At 37.7% G+C, this 16,580-nt stretch overlaps 1 protein-coding gene across 1 annotated transcript in view; it reads left to right on the top strand.

Annotated features, from left to right (window-relative positions):
- The window catches only part of UGGT2 (UDP-glucose glycoprotein glucosyltransferase 2), a 65,012-nt gene that overhangs the window by 24,597 nt on the left and 23,835 nt on the right, over window positions 1–16,580 (top strand). Inside the window, exons 12-21 of the mRNA XM_014055273.2 lie at window positions 142–292; window positions 2,054–2,173; window positions 3,642–3,727; window positions 6,378–6,513; window positions 9,172–9,303; window positions 10,545–10,706; window positions 12,541–12,664; window positions 12,762–12,860; window positions 15,130–15,224; window positions 15,951–16,157. Of these exons, the coding sequence (XP_013910748.2) occupies window positions 142–292; window positions 2,054–2,173; window positions 3,642–3,727; window positions 6,378–6,513; window positions 9,172–9,303; window positions 10,545–10,706; window positions 12,541–12,664; window positions 12,762–12,860; window positions 15,130–15,224; window positions 15,951–16,157 (1,312 nt within the window). The remainder of the gene's footprint in view (window positions 1–141; window positions 293–2,053; window positions 2,174–3,641; window positions 3,728–6,377; window positions 6,514–9,171; window positions 9,304–10,544; window positions 10,707–12,540; window positions 12,665–12,761; window positions 12,861–15,129; window positions 15,225–15,950; window positions 16,158–16,580) is intronic.

Below are 16,580 nucleotides of genomic sequence, written 5' to 3'. Positions count from 1 at the left end.
ACGTCCTCCCAGAAAATAAGACCAGGTGCCTTCTTTGGTGGGGGAAAAATGTAAGACAGGGTCTTATTTTTGGAGAAACACAGATATTATTCTTTGGATTATTTTCTACAGTGTTATATATAAATATACATTTGTCTAAAGCATTTTAGAAACTCTGAAGATAGAAGGAAAAGCAATGCATGTTCTTCACTCCCTTGGAATTAAAGGAGACCTTCCGAGTAAATTCATGAGGTTAGCTTCCCAATCTCAGGATGCCTCTTACGCATTAGACATCCGTCACTCAGCCATTGTAGTAAGTAATATTTTTGTGCATATGAATCTTTAAAGTGCTGCTAGGTTCTTGGTTTGAATTACAATAAATAAATGCCACAATGCCTTTGGCAACAACCTTATTTTAGTTTTGAAAATTTGGATTTGTTACAGAGCAATACTAAGAGGCAAAATGGTGCTTTTCTGCCATTTCCACAGTCCTGAAGGCTTGTGCTGCTTAACAGAAATTGAGCAGAAAGTAGTCTTTGTTTAGATATTTTTAAAAACCATTCTCTTCCTTCTGGTTAATTTTAGTAGGCAATACCAATACCAGAATAGACTAGACTAGACTAGACTAGACTAGACTAGACTAGACTAGAATAGAATAGAATAGAATAGAACAGAATAGAATTGGCCAAGTGTGATTGGACACACAGGAATTTGTCTTTGGTGTGTATACTTAGTGTATATAAAGAAAAATAAAATAGAATACATTCTTCAAGAATCATAAGATACAACACTTTGGATAGTCATAGGTTACTAATAAGCAATCAAATCATACAAGGAAACAAAACAATATAAAGTATAAAGATACCAACAACATGGTTATAGTCATAAGTGGAAAGAGATAAGTACTAGGAAAGAGAGAAGTATCAGGAAGGAAGAGAATAATAATAATACAATTTTAGTAGATAATTTGACAGTGTTGTGGAGATTAGTTTAGCAGAGTGATGGCATTCAGGAAAAAAATGTCCTTGTGTCTAGTTGCTTTGGTGTGCAGTGTCCTATAGCATTGTTTTGAGGGTAGAAGTTTAAACAATTTATGTCCAGGACGTGAGGGGTCTGTAGATATTTTCTCAACTCTTTTTTTTGACTCGTGCAATATACAGGTCCTCGATGGTAGTGTATCAATTAGCCTAAGGAGAGACTCCTTTCTGGGATTATGTAGAAAAGACAAACATTTCTGGAAGCAAGGCTGATTCTACCCAGGCCTCAGAGTGCCCTCCTGGGGTCACCCCTTTTGGAAGTACCATTAAGGATTGATTTATGTCACCTGGGTGACATCTTCTTATTCTTTAAATGTTACTTTTTTGCTGAGAGGCGTTAAGGAAACACATTCCAATTGGCTTCACACATTTCACAAAGCCATTATTTCTTTAAATATCTTTTTTGAATAGACTAATATAATTTTGGCTGGAGGTATACAACATACTAAACTGTACACTACAGTTTATAAACAAATCCTGGTGTCTTGATACATACAGGATACCAGGCCAAAAGAAATAAACTTAGGTTTGGTAGGTGTAAAAGCAGCCTAAGTATTATACCCACTAAAAATTACTAGAATCTAACGTGAAGTAATCTCATAGGACAAGAAAGAAGTTAGACAGACAAACAGACAGACAAAACTTCTCTTGGTGGTGAAACGGGTTCTGGGTGATTAGTGAAGCCACTCTTCATAGGTATTTACTACTTAGTAACAGGTGCTCACCCATAAATGCTGATACAATTGCAGCCCAAAAGATCCAGCTCTTTTTCCATTGTGTTGGCATCTCTAAAACTGTGGTCAGAAAGATGCTTTCAGCTTGTTTTTCCCTACATGGTCCCTTAAATATTTTCCCAATTCTAGCAATAGAATTAGTTTCTTCACTGGCTTCCAGGTACATTGGTCAACAGCAAAGTCCATAATATGTTAAAACTATAGCATGCTGAGTACTAATTTATTATGAGAACATTGTGTTTGACAAGGTTTAGTTTGATAGTAGCTTCACTAAATCCCCCATTACTCTTGTATTTTTTTTAGTGGGTCAATAACCTAGAAAGGGATGCTATGTATAACAAGTGGCCTTCAAGTTTTCAGGAACTTCTCAAACCAGCATATGCAGGAATGATGCGACAGATTAGACGGAATTTATATAATATGGTAAGTGTGAAATATGCTCTGTGTGTGTGAGTGAGTGAATGCATTTGTGCAGTCTTTTAAATATTTTTAGTAGGGATATTTTATAATTACATCTTTAGTATACAAAAGACACAGAAAGCCTTTCCTTCGCACATTTTGTTCAGCAATTCACTTATCTACGTAGTTATGAATGCACCACTGAACTGATTGCAAAGTATACCCAGCAGTACATCTATGATAATACTTACAAAAGCACAGCCATACTTTGACAGCATTTTCCTATTGCATTTAGCATTGTTTCACCATGATTTACAGAATAAATAACGATTTGTGAGGTAGACCTGTGAACTTTGTCTTTACATTTGACGGGGATCTCTTTTTGACTTTGCAGACCATAGATTACCAAGATCTCTTAGCAAATTGTTTTTTATAGAGAACACAAGTCCAATTCTGTGGTACAATTCTTGTGTCAATTCTAATCAACTTTTATGACTGTATTAAAACTTGCATCTTAGGTAGCATATCATTTATTTCATTTAGTGTTATAAACTTACATTCAAGTACCATCTTTACTAAAAGTTATTCCACCAGCCCACATTTGAGAGAACCAGTGTGTGATAGCAGGTCAAGAGTCCTTGGTTTGCTTTTCATGTTTAATTGAGTAAATTCAATTGTTAGGATTCATTTCAAGCTTTTAAAAAATTCAGTTCAGGCCCAGTTTCTTTTGCATTTGTGTTGAATTGAGGGCAAACGTTGTGGTCTACAATATTAATAATATTTGAATCCATTTTTCCCTTGAAGTGATAAATTTCAGGTGTGAACAACCAGGTTCACCCATGTGAAGTACAAACTAGCTACTTTATTGTTCAATGCCTTCGTTGATTTCAAACCATTTATGTTTCTAAAGGTCCAAATTGCAGTTTTATTGGGCCCAAGACATACAACTAAGTAGAGTGGTTGGCACAAAAGTGGCATAGTGGGTTCTAACTATCTGGTCCTATTGAGTGCATGAACCGGACAATCTACATCAACAGAAGTTTCCAGGTTATCCTTGAATGCTTGCTTGGGGCTTTCAGTGTATAGTAGAAAAAGAAAGAGGTTCACTGACAAATGCGCGCCCAACAAAAGCGCACCGACAAAACCGCGGTGAGAAAACCACGAGGTCGAAATCGTGCCCACAGAAGTGCGCAGACAAATGTGCGCCGACGAAAGTGTGCCATCAAGAAACAACGCGAAAGCAACGTAATAACAATGTAATAACAACGTAATAACCTTAACTCTAACCCTAACCCTAAACCTAACTCTTACCTTAAACCCTAATCACGCTTTTGTGGGCGTGGTTTTGTCGGCGCTCTTTTGTGGGAGCGCTTTCGACCTTGCGGTTTTCTCACCGCAGTTTTGTCGGGCGTGCATTTGACGAGTCATGAAAGAAATAAAAGGTACAAAGAGAGTATGAATCGTGGATGTATAAAAATTTCTTCTTTTGTAGGTCCTTTTTATTGACCCTCTCCAGGAAGAAGCAGCTGGTTTCCTTAAACTTATTGAGTTAATCTACACCCAGAAAGTACCTCTAAGGTAAATTAACACTGAAACTCTACCTGAGATTAAAATTGTAAAGGAATTTCTCTTCACTTTCTTCATTTTCAGAATTGTGGCAAAAAAAAAAACCATTAATACAATGTTATTCTGCATAGTTTCCCTATGTGAGTACTGATTAATATAAAGGGGAAGAGAGTGGGCAACATGTATCTATTGATATTCAATCCTCCATGATTCATTAATTGCAATTTCTCAACAAGTCAACAAAATAGAAAGGAGGGATTTTAATACATAGATTTGTATTTATTCCTGGTCAATAATATATTTCCATAGATTTCAATTAATTCGGATGAATTAAATCTAAATCTAACTGCATTTAAATGGATACAAGAAAAGCATGTTCTTTATGAACTTTAATACCATAGCGTCATTGTAACTTATAACACTGTTCCATGATCAGTCTCCATTCATCCTTAGGTTAATAGCAGTAGACTTATATACCGCTTCATAGGCCTATCAGGCCTCTATAAGCGGTTTACAGAGAGTCAGCATATTGCCCCCAACAATCTGGGTCCTCATTTTACCCACCTCGGAAGGATGGAAGGCTGAGTCAACCCTGAGCCGGTGAGATTTGAACCGCTGACCTGCTGATCTAGCAGTAGCCTGCAGTGCTGCATTTAACCAATGCGCCACCTTGGCTCTAGTTCTTAATCTAGTTCTACTTGCAAAATAGTTTTCTCCAAACTTGCAAATAGTTTTCTCCAAACTTGCAAGCTTCCTGATATGGTGAGACTTAGTTGTGAAAGATTACCGTGTCACGCTGTGCATTTGAAAGTTCAACGTATCGATAGAATTAGTATAAAAAAAGACTATGCTAGAGTAGTCTAGAACAGGGGTATCAAACATGTGTCCCGTATGTCCCAATACATCATATGACGCCGCCATGATGATGTAAGTTTACACCCCTGGTGTAGAACCGTGATGGCAAACCTATGGCACGTGTGCCGGAAGTGGCATGCATAGCCATCTCTCCAGGCATGTGAGCAGTCGCCTGGTGCTCTTCCAGGTTCTACCATTGGAATATGAATATATATAAATATGTCTGTCTGTCTGTCTCTGTGTGTGTGTGTGTGTGTGTGTGTGTGTGATGCATAGCCATCTCTCCAGGCATGTGAGTAGTCGCCTGTTGCTCTTCCGGATTCTACCATTGGAATATGTATGTATGTGTGTGTGTGTGTGCATATATATATATATACTTAAAGTCACAACCCCTGGTATGCCCAAGTATGGGAGGAAGGTCACACTTCCACTCTCTGTCACTAGGCTCGTCACAAGAGACCATCCAGACAGAAACCCAATATTTTTTACTGTTGCCTTTTTGTTACATTTGCTATATTTATGCTGATAAATAAATAAAGGGAGACTAGTATAGATCTATTTCAAGCTATTTAGCTCTCATCAGCTAGCCATACCCAAGTTGTTCGATTCCCAACTTGGGTATGGCTAGCTGATGAGAGCTAAATAGCTTGAAATAGATCTATACTAGTCTCCCTTTATTTATTTATCAGCATAAATATAGCATATATAAATATATATATATATATATATATATATATTTTGTGACTTTAAGTATATATATACTTTTTGTTGTGACTTTAAGTATATATATATATATATATATATATATATATATATATATATATATATATATATATATATATATATATATATATATATATATATATATATATATATATATATATATACTTAAAGTCACAACCCCTGGTATGCCCAAGTATGGGAGGAAGGTCACACTTCCACTCTCTGTCATTAGGCTCGTCACAAGAGACCATACAGACAGAAACCCAATATTTTTTACTGTTGCCTTTTTGTTACATTTGTTATATTTATGCTCCCTTTATTTATTTATCAGCATAAATATAACTAATATATATATATATATATATATATATATGTGTGTATGTGTATGTGTATGTGTATGTGTATGTGTATGTGTATGTGTATATATGTGTGTGTGTGTGTGTGTGTGTGTGTGTGTGACAGGTTATTAATCTTACAGTTTGATAGTTTTCTATAGATTTCTGTAGCCGTTGATTACACTAAAACTGACAAATATTGAGGAATTTAAGGATGAATCTGTAATTTTGGAAATTCAAACCATGGTATGGCTCTCATCAGTGACTTGAACAAACTTTTGTTTGCTGTGGTTTCATTGACTTTACGTGTCTATGGAGATTCTCATCCAGGTCACGCTTGTCCCAAAGGCGTTTTTTCAAGAGGCAACTGGACTTCCTGGTTTTTCTTTGAAGACATTTCTCTTCTCTTCTAAGAAGCTGCCTCAGAGCTAAAGATGCTTCTTGGAGGAGAAGAAAAAAGTCTTCAAAGAAAAAACAGAAAGTCCAGTTGCAGTCCAGTTCTTGAAAAAATGCCTTTGGGACATTGACTTTACATTTTATCAAAGGTAATTCTATTAGATTAGCATAAAATGTTAACTTGGTGTTCATTTAATAAGATTTTTGAATCTTGTTGGAATATCATATCTTCCTTGATGAAGACCTAAATGACATATTTTAACCTGTTTTTAGTACAGTTGTATTTAACCTGCTTTCAGCATAGTTGAATGTGGTTTTGCCATTCTCACAGTATTTCTCTTTTTCTCGAGCAGACTTGGCTTTGTTTTCATCTTAAATACTGATGAAGTGGTTGATGGAAATGAGGACGCAGGAGTTGCCCTGTGGAGAGCTTTTAACTTTATTGCAGAAGAACTGGATATCCCTCATGCTTTTGTCTCCTTACTTTATGTTAGTGTTTGTAAGAAGATTAAAATATTGCTTTATTTAAGGTTAGCCTTACTTTCTTTGAGATGCAAAATAGACGTAGGATGGCATTGCTAAAAATTGGTGTGACTAGGGGCAGTTTGCAAATAATCAGGCACAGGCAGGAAATGTCACATATTTAAGGTGTGTAAAGAATACCTTAAAGGTAAAAAGCAAAGCAAATTCAAACCCACTGGGCATGAAATTATGACCTATCTTTCTGTATTCCATGTTAGAGCAAAATGTAAAACTTAATGAAGAGATAAATTAATCCTGGCAGAAGTGAATGGAGTATCCATACTAAGCATTTTTAGTTAAGTCCCTCAAAACTGCTAGCATTTAAATATCCTTTGTATAAACTCAAGTTGTGGTTCCTTTTATAACAGTTCTGAAGGAATTTCCAAAAAGGCAATTTAAGTAATTAAAAATGAGAATCTGATGAGATATTTTAAGACTTGAGATTGTCCACTAAAATTCGCTTGCAATAGATTCAGGGCCAACAAAACAAAATACTATGTATAATACATTATTATATTTGCTATCGTATGATGTGCAGTAGTAATATTCACTGTTTGAGATGGCTTAAATGAACACTGTTGGCTGTTCAGTCTATCAATCCTTTTAACAGTAATTTCAAGCAGCTGAGTATTGACAGGATTGGAATCAAAATGAAAACAGTAGAAACCAACATTTGATACTCATAGTGACCACTTGAGAAGCACAAGATTAAAAAAAACACCTTAAAAAGGAGATAACTCCCTCAAAGCAGAGCAACCTATATGAGATATCATCTGGATGTGGAAAAATAGTAGGGAGGAGAGAGAGTTAACCAGTGTAAGTGTTTTCTCTGGAGGAAGCTGACTAAGTACTATCCTAAATAAGATTCCTTTTCTAAGGAGGAATACAGAAGTTACAATAACATTTGTTAGATATTCCATTGGTTAGTAATTGCTGACTATGATTCCTTAAGAAATGAGTTCAAGAGTTATAGGCTACTGCATTCCCAATCCAGAACACCAGTTTTGTTTATGATTTGTCTTCTGCTCTGCCTGTGAGATTCCTAAAAGCCTCTAGCACATCATCAAAATCAAATCTATCTACCTCAAAGGGATCTTTATCATCAAGTAATTCATTTAAATCTTCATAAATTATAAAAGGACTGTTTTGGGGGACATGGAATGCAGAACAAAACAGTATGCAAATGAATTTTAGAGAAACAGATGCTATTTAATTGAATAATAGGGTCCTAGAATAGGATGGAAATGGAAGATATTTGAAATTTTAAAAAAAATCCTATTCGTTTCAGATAAAATGGAAGCAACGGATTAAAATATTAAATATGAGCTCCCTAATTTTAGACATCTTGAAGCCAGCAAGAGTCCATTCTTTTCTAAGAAGATGATATACAAATATATAAAATTGTATGCCAATAATAGAAATGCCTTCATTTCTATCTGCAGTGCTTAATTTAGAACTGTTACATTGTACACCCACATTTTAACTTACACAGATTTTTGACTTACACAGATTTTCTCAAATGCTGTGAAAGTTTTAATATGGATACATATCTAGAAATTTACTAATTGGTTTGGCTCTGGTTGAATGCAAATGATTGGTTGCCTAGGTTGCGTGACTCATTTCATGGTTAGTATGGAAGATAAGTAAGGGACGTGATGGCTAAGATGCTGAGCTTGTCGATCAGAAAGGTCAGCAGTTTGGCGGCTCGAATCCCTAGTGCCGCGTAATGGAGGGAGCTCCCGTTATTTGTCCCAGCTTCGACCAATCTAGCAGTTCGAAAGCATGTAAAAATGCAAGTAGAAAAATAGGAACTACCTTTGGTGGGAAGGTGACAGTGTTCCCTGCACCTTGGGCATTTAGTCATGCCAGCCACATGACCACGGAGGCGTCTTCGGACAGCTCTGGCTCTTTGGTTTTGAAACAGAGATGAGCACCGCCCCCTAGAGCCAGAAACAACTAGTACATATATGCAAGGGGAATCTTTACCTATGGAAGATAAATACTAGTTTAATATGTGCATTATACTTTTCCTTTTCCTTAGAGAGTACAGAAATGAAGAGTGAGATTGCATTGAAGTATAGTTGGTTGAAGACATTACAGGTAGTCCTCAGTTTACAACAGTTCATTCCAAGTTACATAGGTCACTGAAACAAGTGACATGACCATTTTTTACACTTATGACCATCACATGATCAAAATTGAGATGCTTGGCAAGTGGTTCATCTTGGAGTGTCCCGGGGTCATGTGATCAGCTTTTGTAACCTAAGAAGCAAAATCAATGGGAAATCCAGATTCATTTAACAACCATGTTACTAACTTAACAAATGCAATGTTTCGCTTAATAGCTGTGGCAAGAGAAGTTGTAAAATGGGACAAACTCAATAAATGTTTCACTTAGTAACATAAATTTTGGGCTCAATTATGATCGTAACTTGAGGACTACCTATGCTGTTGAAAACTGGCTAATAAGGATAAATCTGCGAATGGATGATAGCAGCTTTTTAAAACTGTTCATATAATGAATAATAAAAATTGATTGTCATCTAATTATTATTAAATATTCTATTGTATTGTAACAATATAATGGATAATATCATTTATCTTTCTTTTGCTCTCTTCAATTAGATGTATCGTCAAGTAGGGGAGGGAGAAATCCTTTCGGTGGACAACGTGAAGCGTATTCTTTATAGACAGTTTCCTCAAGCTGATCTGGAAGAGATCCTCGGTCTTGACTCTGAATATGATGACAAGAGAAAGGTAGAAAGAGTTGAAAGTTGCAGAATGAAATACAAAGAAACTAAAAGATTCATAGCCTGGTGTCTTCATAAGTGAAGACACAAGTCAACTAATTCTGTGTGTATGGCACTGAAATTGTTTTTTTGGTGGTGATAAATGAGGACGTTCGTTATTTCTTTGTCTCTGGGTTCTTACCTCATAGCATCCATATAGCAGAGGATAATTTAGCTGGGAATGGTCACCATCATAAATATCTTCAATTAATTTGTAATAGCATCCTGATATCAGAGATCAGAAAATTACATGATTCTAATACTTCTTGGACTGAGCCATGTTGCTCTAAGCAACAGTTTGAATTCTAGTTGGCTGTTCTTTTTGTCATACATTTTTTGGGAAACAAATTCTCTTCTGGCAGTCCAGAGCTTGAAATGTGTTTGACTATTAATAGCTCAGATTGGTAGTAAGGCTGTTGGTTTGAGCATCGAACTTGGCAATTTGATTGCAAACATTTCATCACCATTCAAGGACACATTGTCAGTGCGTTTTGAGTTGTGCTCTTCTGTCAGAACACAGGTCTTTAAATATCTTTTTATGAGATGCAAATTAGTCTGAATGTTGGTTGTTCAGATATTTCTGAGTCAAGAATATCTGATTTTTGACTGTATGATTGGCTGGCTGTTGTTGCTGGGCTGTAGTTAAGTACTGCCTGTGTGATGCAGATTAGGATTAGAGTTGTTTATCTGTGTGCTTCTGGTCTGGTTTCGGCTTGTTTGATAGTTTGAGTGACTGGCTTTCTCTCCCCACCCCCAAAATTGCTTTCTGGAAGGTTGTAAGGCACTCTTCCTTCATCTGGTACCATTCTTATGCAAGTAGAAAAATAGGAACCACCTTTGGTGGGAAGGTAACAGCGTTCCATGTGCCTTCGGCATCTACTCATGCCGGCCACATGATCACAGAGACGTCTTCAGACAGCACTGCTCTTCGACTTTGAAATGGAGATGAGCACTGCCCCCTAGAGTCGGGAATGACTAGCACATATATGCGAGAGGAACCTTTACCTTTACCTTTATATCTGGAGGCTTCAGATTGGGGAATATTGTTGAAAGGGAAAAATATTTATAAAATAAATAATAAAAATAATGTATTATTCCACTATGAAGTTTATGAATGCTTTGAGTTTATTTTTTTTTCTTTATATTAATCCTGTGTTCATACACAGTCAGCTACCTTCTGTGTAACTGTGACATTCCCGATTTGTTTAGGCAGGAGCAATGTTTTATAAGAAGACTGGCCTGGGCCCATTGCCTCAAGCTCTCTTTAATGGCGTGCCTTTTAACAGAAAAGAGATGAATATTGCAGAGCTGGAGACTTCTCTGCTGAAGATCATAGATGCCACAGAGGCCTTTCAGCGGGCAGTGTCCACAGTATGTATTCTTTTTTCCTTTAGAAGGCAGGAATGTCCAATGAAATAGGGGCTAATACAGTGTTTCTCAACCTTGTCAACTTCAAGATTTATGGATTTCAACTCAGGGATGGGTTTCAAAAATTTCAGCTATAGGTTCTCTGCCTGGTTGCTGGGTGGGCATGGCCATGGTGGGCGTGGCCTAGCCAGTCTCCTGCACCACGGTGGGGGGGGGAAGCTGTTTTTGCCTTCCCCAGGCTATTTTTGGCTTTCCTTGAGCCTTTGGGAAGGCGAAAATTGCCTCCCCCAGGCTCCAGAGGCTGGAAAAAGGCCCTTCGGGGTGGGATTGGAGGAGCTAACCAGGGGTGGGATTTGGAGGTTCTCCAAACCATCCATAATGTTATATACAAGTTCTCCCAAACACGGGCAAATCCTGCTTCAACTCCCAGAATGACTGGGGAATTCTGGGAGCTGAAGTCCACACATCTTCAAATGTCTAAAGCTGAGAAACACTGAGCTAATATATTGCTTCAGTTATATTTATGTTACACATTTCATAAAGACTTGGTTTGGAGTTAATGTTGCAAACATCTAATTATTTTAATTTGTTGTCATGATTTTGAAGGTTAATCTGTACTGATTATTGATCGAGTGGTTAAGGCACCAGAGTAGAAAGCAGGAGATCGTGAGTTCAAGTCCTGCCATAGCCATGCAAGCCTGCTGGGTGACCCTGGGCCAGTCACTCTATCTTAGCCCAAATCACCCCATAGGGTTGTTGTTTGGGGAAAATAGGAGGAGGCAGGCTTGTCAGATGTGTTTTCCACCTTGAGTTCTTTGTAAAAAGGTAATAAAGGTGGGATCTAAATAGCCAAATAAATAAATAATACCTTACAATGTAATTATGCACTTGTTATATTTTAAAATGATTGGAGCCATTGCGCCCTTTAGAAATGTGTAGAAATGATGTTTAAAATGTTCTATTTAAGAAGAGAAAGAAGAAGAGATACTATTTGGTTCTGTGCTTCATATTTAAGTTAGACATGAAATTCATTTCTCTTGATTCACTAAGCTGTAGTTTGCTCCCTCATTTTTTAATACCTTGTAGTTGACTCTGATCACAATACACATTAAGCTATAAACTATGTTTTATCATTCAGAATAGTTTGTAAGTATTCAGTATTATAGTACTCAGTATTATCTCTTTCTGTTCTTGGAAGGTTAAAAAAAAGTGTCTTGAAATTTCCTTCTCTAAATGTTTCTGCTGGAAGAGAGAAGGTAACACTTAGTTATGGTACCAGAGGGCTTGGTAAAATCAAACTAAACTAAGATATCCATTCATTCAGCAGAGATTGCACACCCTGATCTAGGCATGGGCTTCAAAAATTGCAGCCGTGGCCATGGTGGGCATGGCCTAGTCGGCCTCCTGCACAGGGTGTGTGTGTGTGGGGTGTTTTTCGCCCTCCCCAGGCTCCGGAGCTTTTCTTGAGCCTCTAGGAGGGCGAAAACAGCTTCCCCCACTCCAGAGGCTGGAAACAGGGCTGTTCTGGAATTCCGGAATTTCCGGTAGGCTCACTTTCCCCCCCTCCGCAAGCCTCCGTGTGGGTCTTGCATTTACCTGGCATGATGAACAGGCCATGGAGACTCCGGGGAGGGGAGGGGCTGGGTGGGAGGGGTGTGGCCAGCCAGGAGTGGCATTTGGGGGTTAGCCGAACTGGGCAGAATCCTAGCTACAGGATCGTCCGAACCCATGCGAATCCCCAACAGCCCCCCCCCCCCCCGCCCTGATCTCAAGTTAAGGGGAAGCTATATTTCAAACTGTTAATGCTGTGTAAGTTAAACTGTTATTGTGATTACAGGGCTTGCTAAATGACCATAAAGATGCAGTTGATTTCATCATGGAGCAACAGAATGTAGTTTCGCATATAAATGATAGAATTCTTGGCGACGAAAAAAGATACTTGAATTTTGAATCCCCATCAGGTAAACCAAATGCTCTGTTTCCTCTCTCTTGTTTATCTGTGGAGAATTCATTTTGATATCATGCTTGATGTTGTGCCGCATGTTGAATTTTTTGCAGTTCCTATAGATGTGAATGACCACTCAGCATTTTTCTTTTTGGACTCTCAAGATAAAACATTTGTTATTTCTGAAAACATGAATTATGTTACAAAGCAAGGTAAGCTTCATTACATTTAATCTTATTACTGATTCAGAGGTGGGTTCCTAGCGGTTTGGACCGGTTTGGCTGAGTAGGTAGTAACTCGGCCTGCCACGCCGCTGAAGCGATTCTATTGGTGGCGCCATAGGCGCTGCCATCTTGTTTGGGTTTTTCTTAGTACTGTGCATGCGCGCATAACACATCTCTGAGCGAACCAGCAGTAGCAGAAGCCGGAACCCACCCCTGTACTGATTCTATATGCACACTGATTGTAACATCATAATCCAGGATGGTTGATGCTTACATGAAACCATTCTGTAAGTTCATGCATCAGTAAAGAATTGGGTATCATCAAGTTGCTGATGAGAACCAGTTACATATCTCATCCCCAGATTGACCTGGAAATGTCATCAAGGTACAGTTGCAGTACTGGAGGTTGCTAGAATCTGGATGAAGAGGAACAAATTTAGGCTTTATCCCAGAGTATCAAAGTGGTTGTAGGTTTAAAATCCAGTGTAGGGTCCACTTTTTGGATCATTGAACACCACTTTGCATGGTCAACTGCATCTCCAGGGCACAGGCCCATTGCTTGCCTATCTTTGTTGATGGTGTCTTGCCATCTCTGTTTTGGATGCCTGCGAGGTCACTGTCCATTGACTTCTAGTTGGTAGGTGGAAGGTGCTGTTCTTTGGACATGTCCATAGCAGTAGAGCCAGCCTTCTTTCATCTTTTCTATAATTGATGCCACACCAAAATGCTGTCAAATTGGTCAAGAAGGGAGATGCCAATATCCAACAGAGCATTCACATTTCCATGACATGGAAATAGTTTTCGGTCCCTGTCGTTGCTGCCCAGCATTCAATGCCATACAGTGCCACAGGGTGGATGGTTGTTTTGTAAATCTTAGATTTAAGACAGGTTAGCATTCATCTGTCATATAACACACCAGTGAGTTCTTGCCAATGCATCTAAGCTGCATTCACCCTTGCTCGCACCACGCCATTGATGTTGCTGTTGCCTTGGAAAAGGGATCCCAGATACCAAAAAATATCCACCTTCTTTAGGTTTTCTCCATTGATTTGAAGCATTCCAGGGGTGGTAACAGTCTGTAAGTTCTCATATAGCTGGTCCAGAATGCCAGAATTTAAATAGTTATAGGTACACTTTGATTTGCCTATGTGACACCTCGACTTTGAAAATTGCACTAGTGACCAATTAAGTTTCTGCCTCTGGATTGTTCTAAAAGCCCTCCTAAAAGGCTCAGGTTCTTGAAATCTATAAGAGAACCTGAATTTCTAAGTCCTCTCTTATAAAGAATGTCGCCTACAGGGCTTTTCAAGCAGAGAGAATCAAGGAGAGTTAAAGATCAATAAATACATTTGATGAAAAAGCACTGTCTAGGTCAAGATTCGGGTTAATGTCAGAGTTCCAAGTAACACCCCCCAATGAAAGAAGACTCAGAAGCTTGATATTCCTCAAAGTTCCATTTTATTAGAGCTGTAATATTGCCACATCTGGGAAAACAGGAATCTGAAAGTTTCCATGTTTTCCCCCACCCAAACAAAAGTTCAAGTCCCTGCCCAGCACCCACATGTCCATCACATGGTCCAATCAAGCACCGTCCCAACTGGAGATGCCTCCCAGTCATGTCACTCCAGGTGCAGGGCAAGAGGTCCTTGACTCTCTGAGAAAGGAATGTTATTTTAACTATATACCACCCATACTCCATATAGTCCCCACGCCCAGTTTCCCACAGCAATAAATGTGGCAGACCTGAAGGCCTAAAGCAAAAGATAAGCTTCCAGACCTGATAGTCTATTTATCTGGATGGCATTTCTAAGGAATCCTCAGCTTTCATAAAAATGTATTTGTGTTAAACTTTGCATATATTACAACTTTAAAAGAACACTATAATGATTAATTTGTCAGTTGCTAATGGAATACAATCAAAGTAATTTTTTGTTTTGCTTTTATTTTTGGAGATTTTGTGTTGGCAGGGATGCTCAATATGCCCCTGTAACTATGAAGCTAGAAAAGAATATGAGGACAAAATCCTCAGCTACAGATTTTTTTAAAAAAACAGTTGCCTGTCTTTGCAATTTAGCAAAAACCAGAATTCGATGCTTGAAATCCAAATACTACACAAAGCTACCTTCAGGGATTCATTTTTCAGTATTGTAGGATTATTGTGGATCAGATAGAAGTCTACCAACATATTCTGCTGATACATTTTCTATTTTGATTGCATATATTGAACAGTGGAAATTCTTGCCTTTTTTCCTCCCAGATGATGCTTTGGTCTACCCAGTAACCATGTGGATTGTGGCTGATTATGACAAATCAGATGGAAGGCAATTGCTTTCTACTGCACTGAAACATGTGGTCAGTTCTTTACAGTTTCTTTTGCCTACATCGTTTAAAAAAAATTCTTAGACCAATTTTGGAGAAGAAATACAAAGGGGAGATATGTGCCAGAACATGATTGCAGATAAAGGCTCTGTCCTTCCCTCAAAATAAAATATTGCAGAACAAAAAAAACTTGTAAAATGTAGTTACTGAATAAAATAATTAACGCATGACAGTAATTATGCATTTGTAATATCCTAAGAGAGAAATTTTGCTCATAGAAGCTTTGTGTTGAAGAAGCTAAAGATAATTCTTTGTAATTGAAACAAAAAGGACAGGGGGTTGGTTTTGGGAATTCTGCATTATCATTACACATTTTCTTTAAAAGGAAATGTTAGAGCAAAAATTTATCTTATGATAGTGAAAGATATAAATTGTAGAAATAATTAGATTCCTACCCTGAGCTGTACATCTTAGTGTTGACCTTCAGAATATGGGATGGAATTTCTGCTGTTACTGTGTTTTTATTGCTGCGGGGAGCTATCTAGAACTGGAGAGGATAAGCAGGAGAAATAAGCACTCTTTGAAATAAGCACCTTCTTACTGCATCTGGTTCTTACAAAGCAAACATTGCTTTTTAAACTTGGCATGCTAGACTGTTTTCTTTCCTCGGCTTTTCAGAATCTCAAGAAAACAAATACTGCTCCCAGGCTCTGGTTATAACGTTTTTGGCACGGTATGTAACCTGCCTTTATTTTACAGAAAAGCAGCAGTCATATTCGGCTTGGGATTGTGAATAATCCTAGTTCAAAAATAACAGAAGAAGGCACTGTTATGGCAAGGGCAATCATGGCAGCATTTTTAACCCAGAAAAATGTTCATTTGAAAAACTTCCTCGGTCGGATTCTGAAGGAGGAGACAGCAATGGCCCTTGCAGCAGGAATTAAAATTAAAAAGTTTTTTTCCCCGGTTAGTATTTGCCTAATTATGTACTTGGCTGAGTTTTGGCACAGCATTATCTATCTATCTATCTATCTATCTATCTATCTATCTATCTATCTATCTATCTATCTATCTATCTATCTATCTATCTATCTATCTATCTATCTATCTATCTATCTAATCTATCTATCTATCTATCTAATCTATCTATCTAATCTATCTTATCTATCTAATCTATCTTATCTATCTTATCTATCTTATCTATCTATCTATCTATCTATCTATCTATCTATCTATCTATCTATCTATCATCTATCTATCTATCTATCTATCTATCTATCTATCTATCTATCTATCTATCTATCTATCTATCTATCTAGATTTTACAATCCCCGGTATGCCCAAATATGGGAGGAAGATCACTATTTCCATTCTCTGTCCTTCGGCTTG

Source organism: Thamnophis sirtalis, unplaced genomic scaffold (genome assembly GCF_051295495.1).
Source record: "Thamnophis sirtalis isolate CommonGarterSnake01/CBP01778 unplaced genomic scaffold, rThaSir2_p1.2 scaffold_12, whole genome shotgun sequence".
Lineage (NCBI taxonomy): Eukaryota > Metazoa > Chordata > Lepidosauria > Squamata > Natricidae > Thamnophis > Thamnophis sirtalis.
The sequence above is the reverse complement of the archived record's forward strand: the minus strand, read 5'-3'. Positions and strand labels throughout refer to the sequence as shown.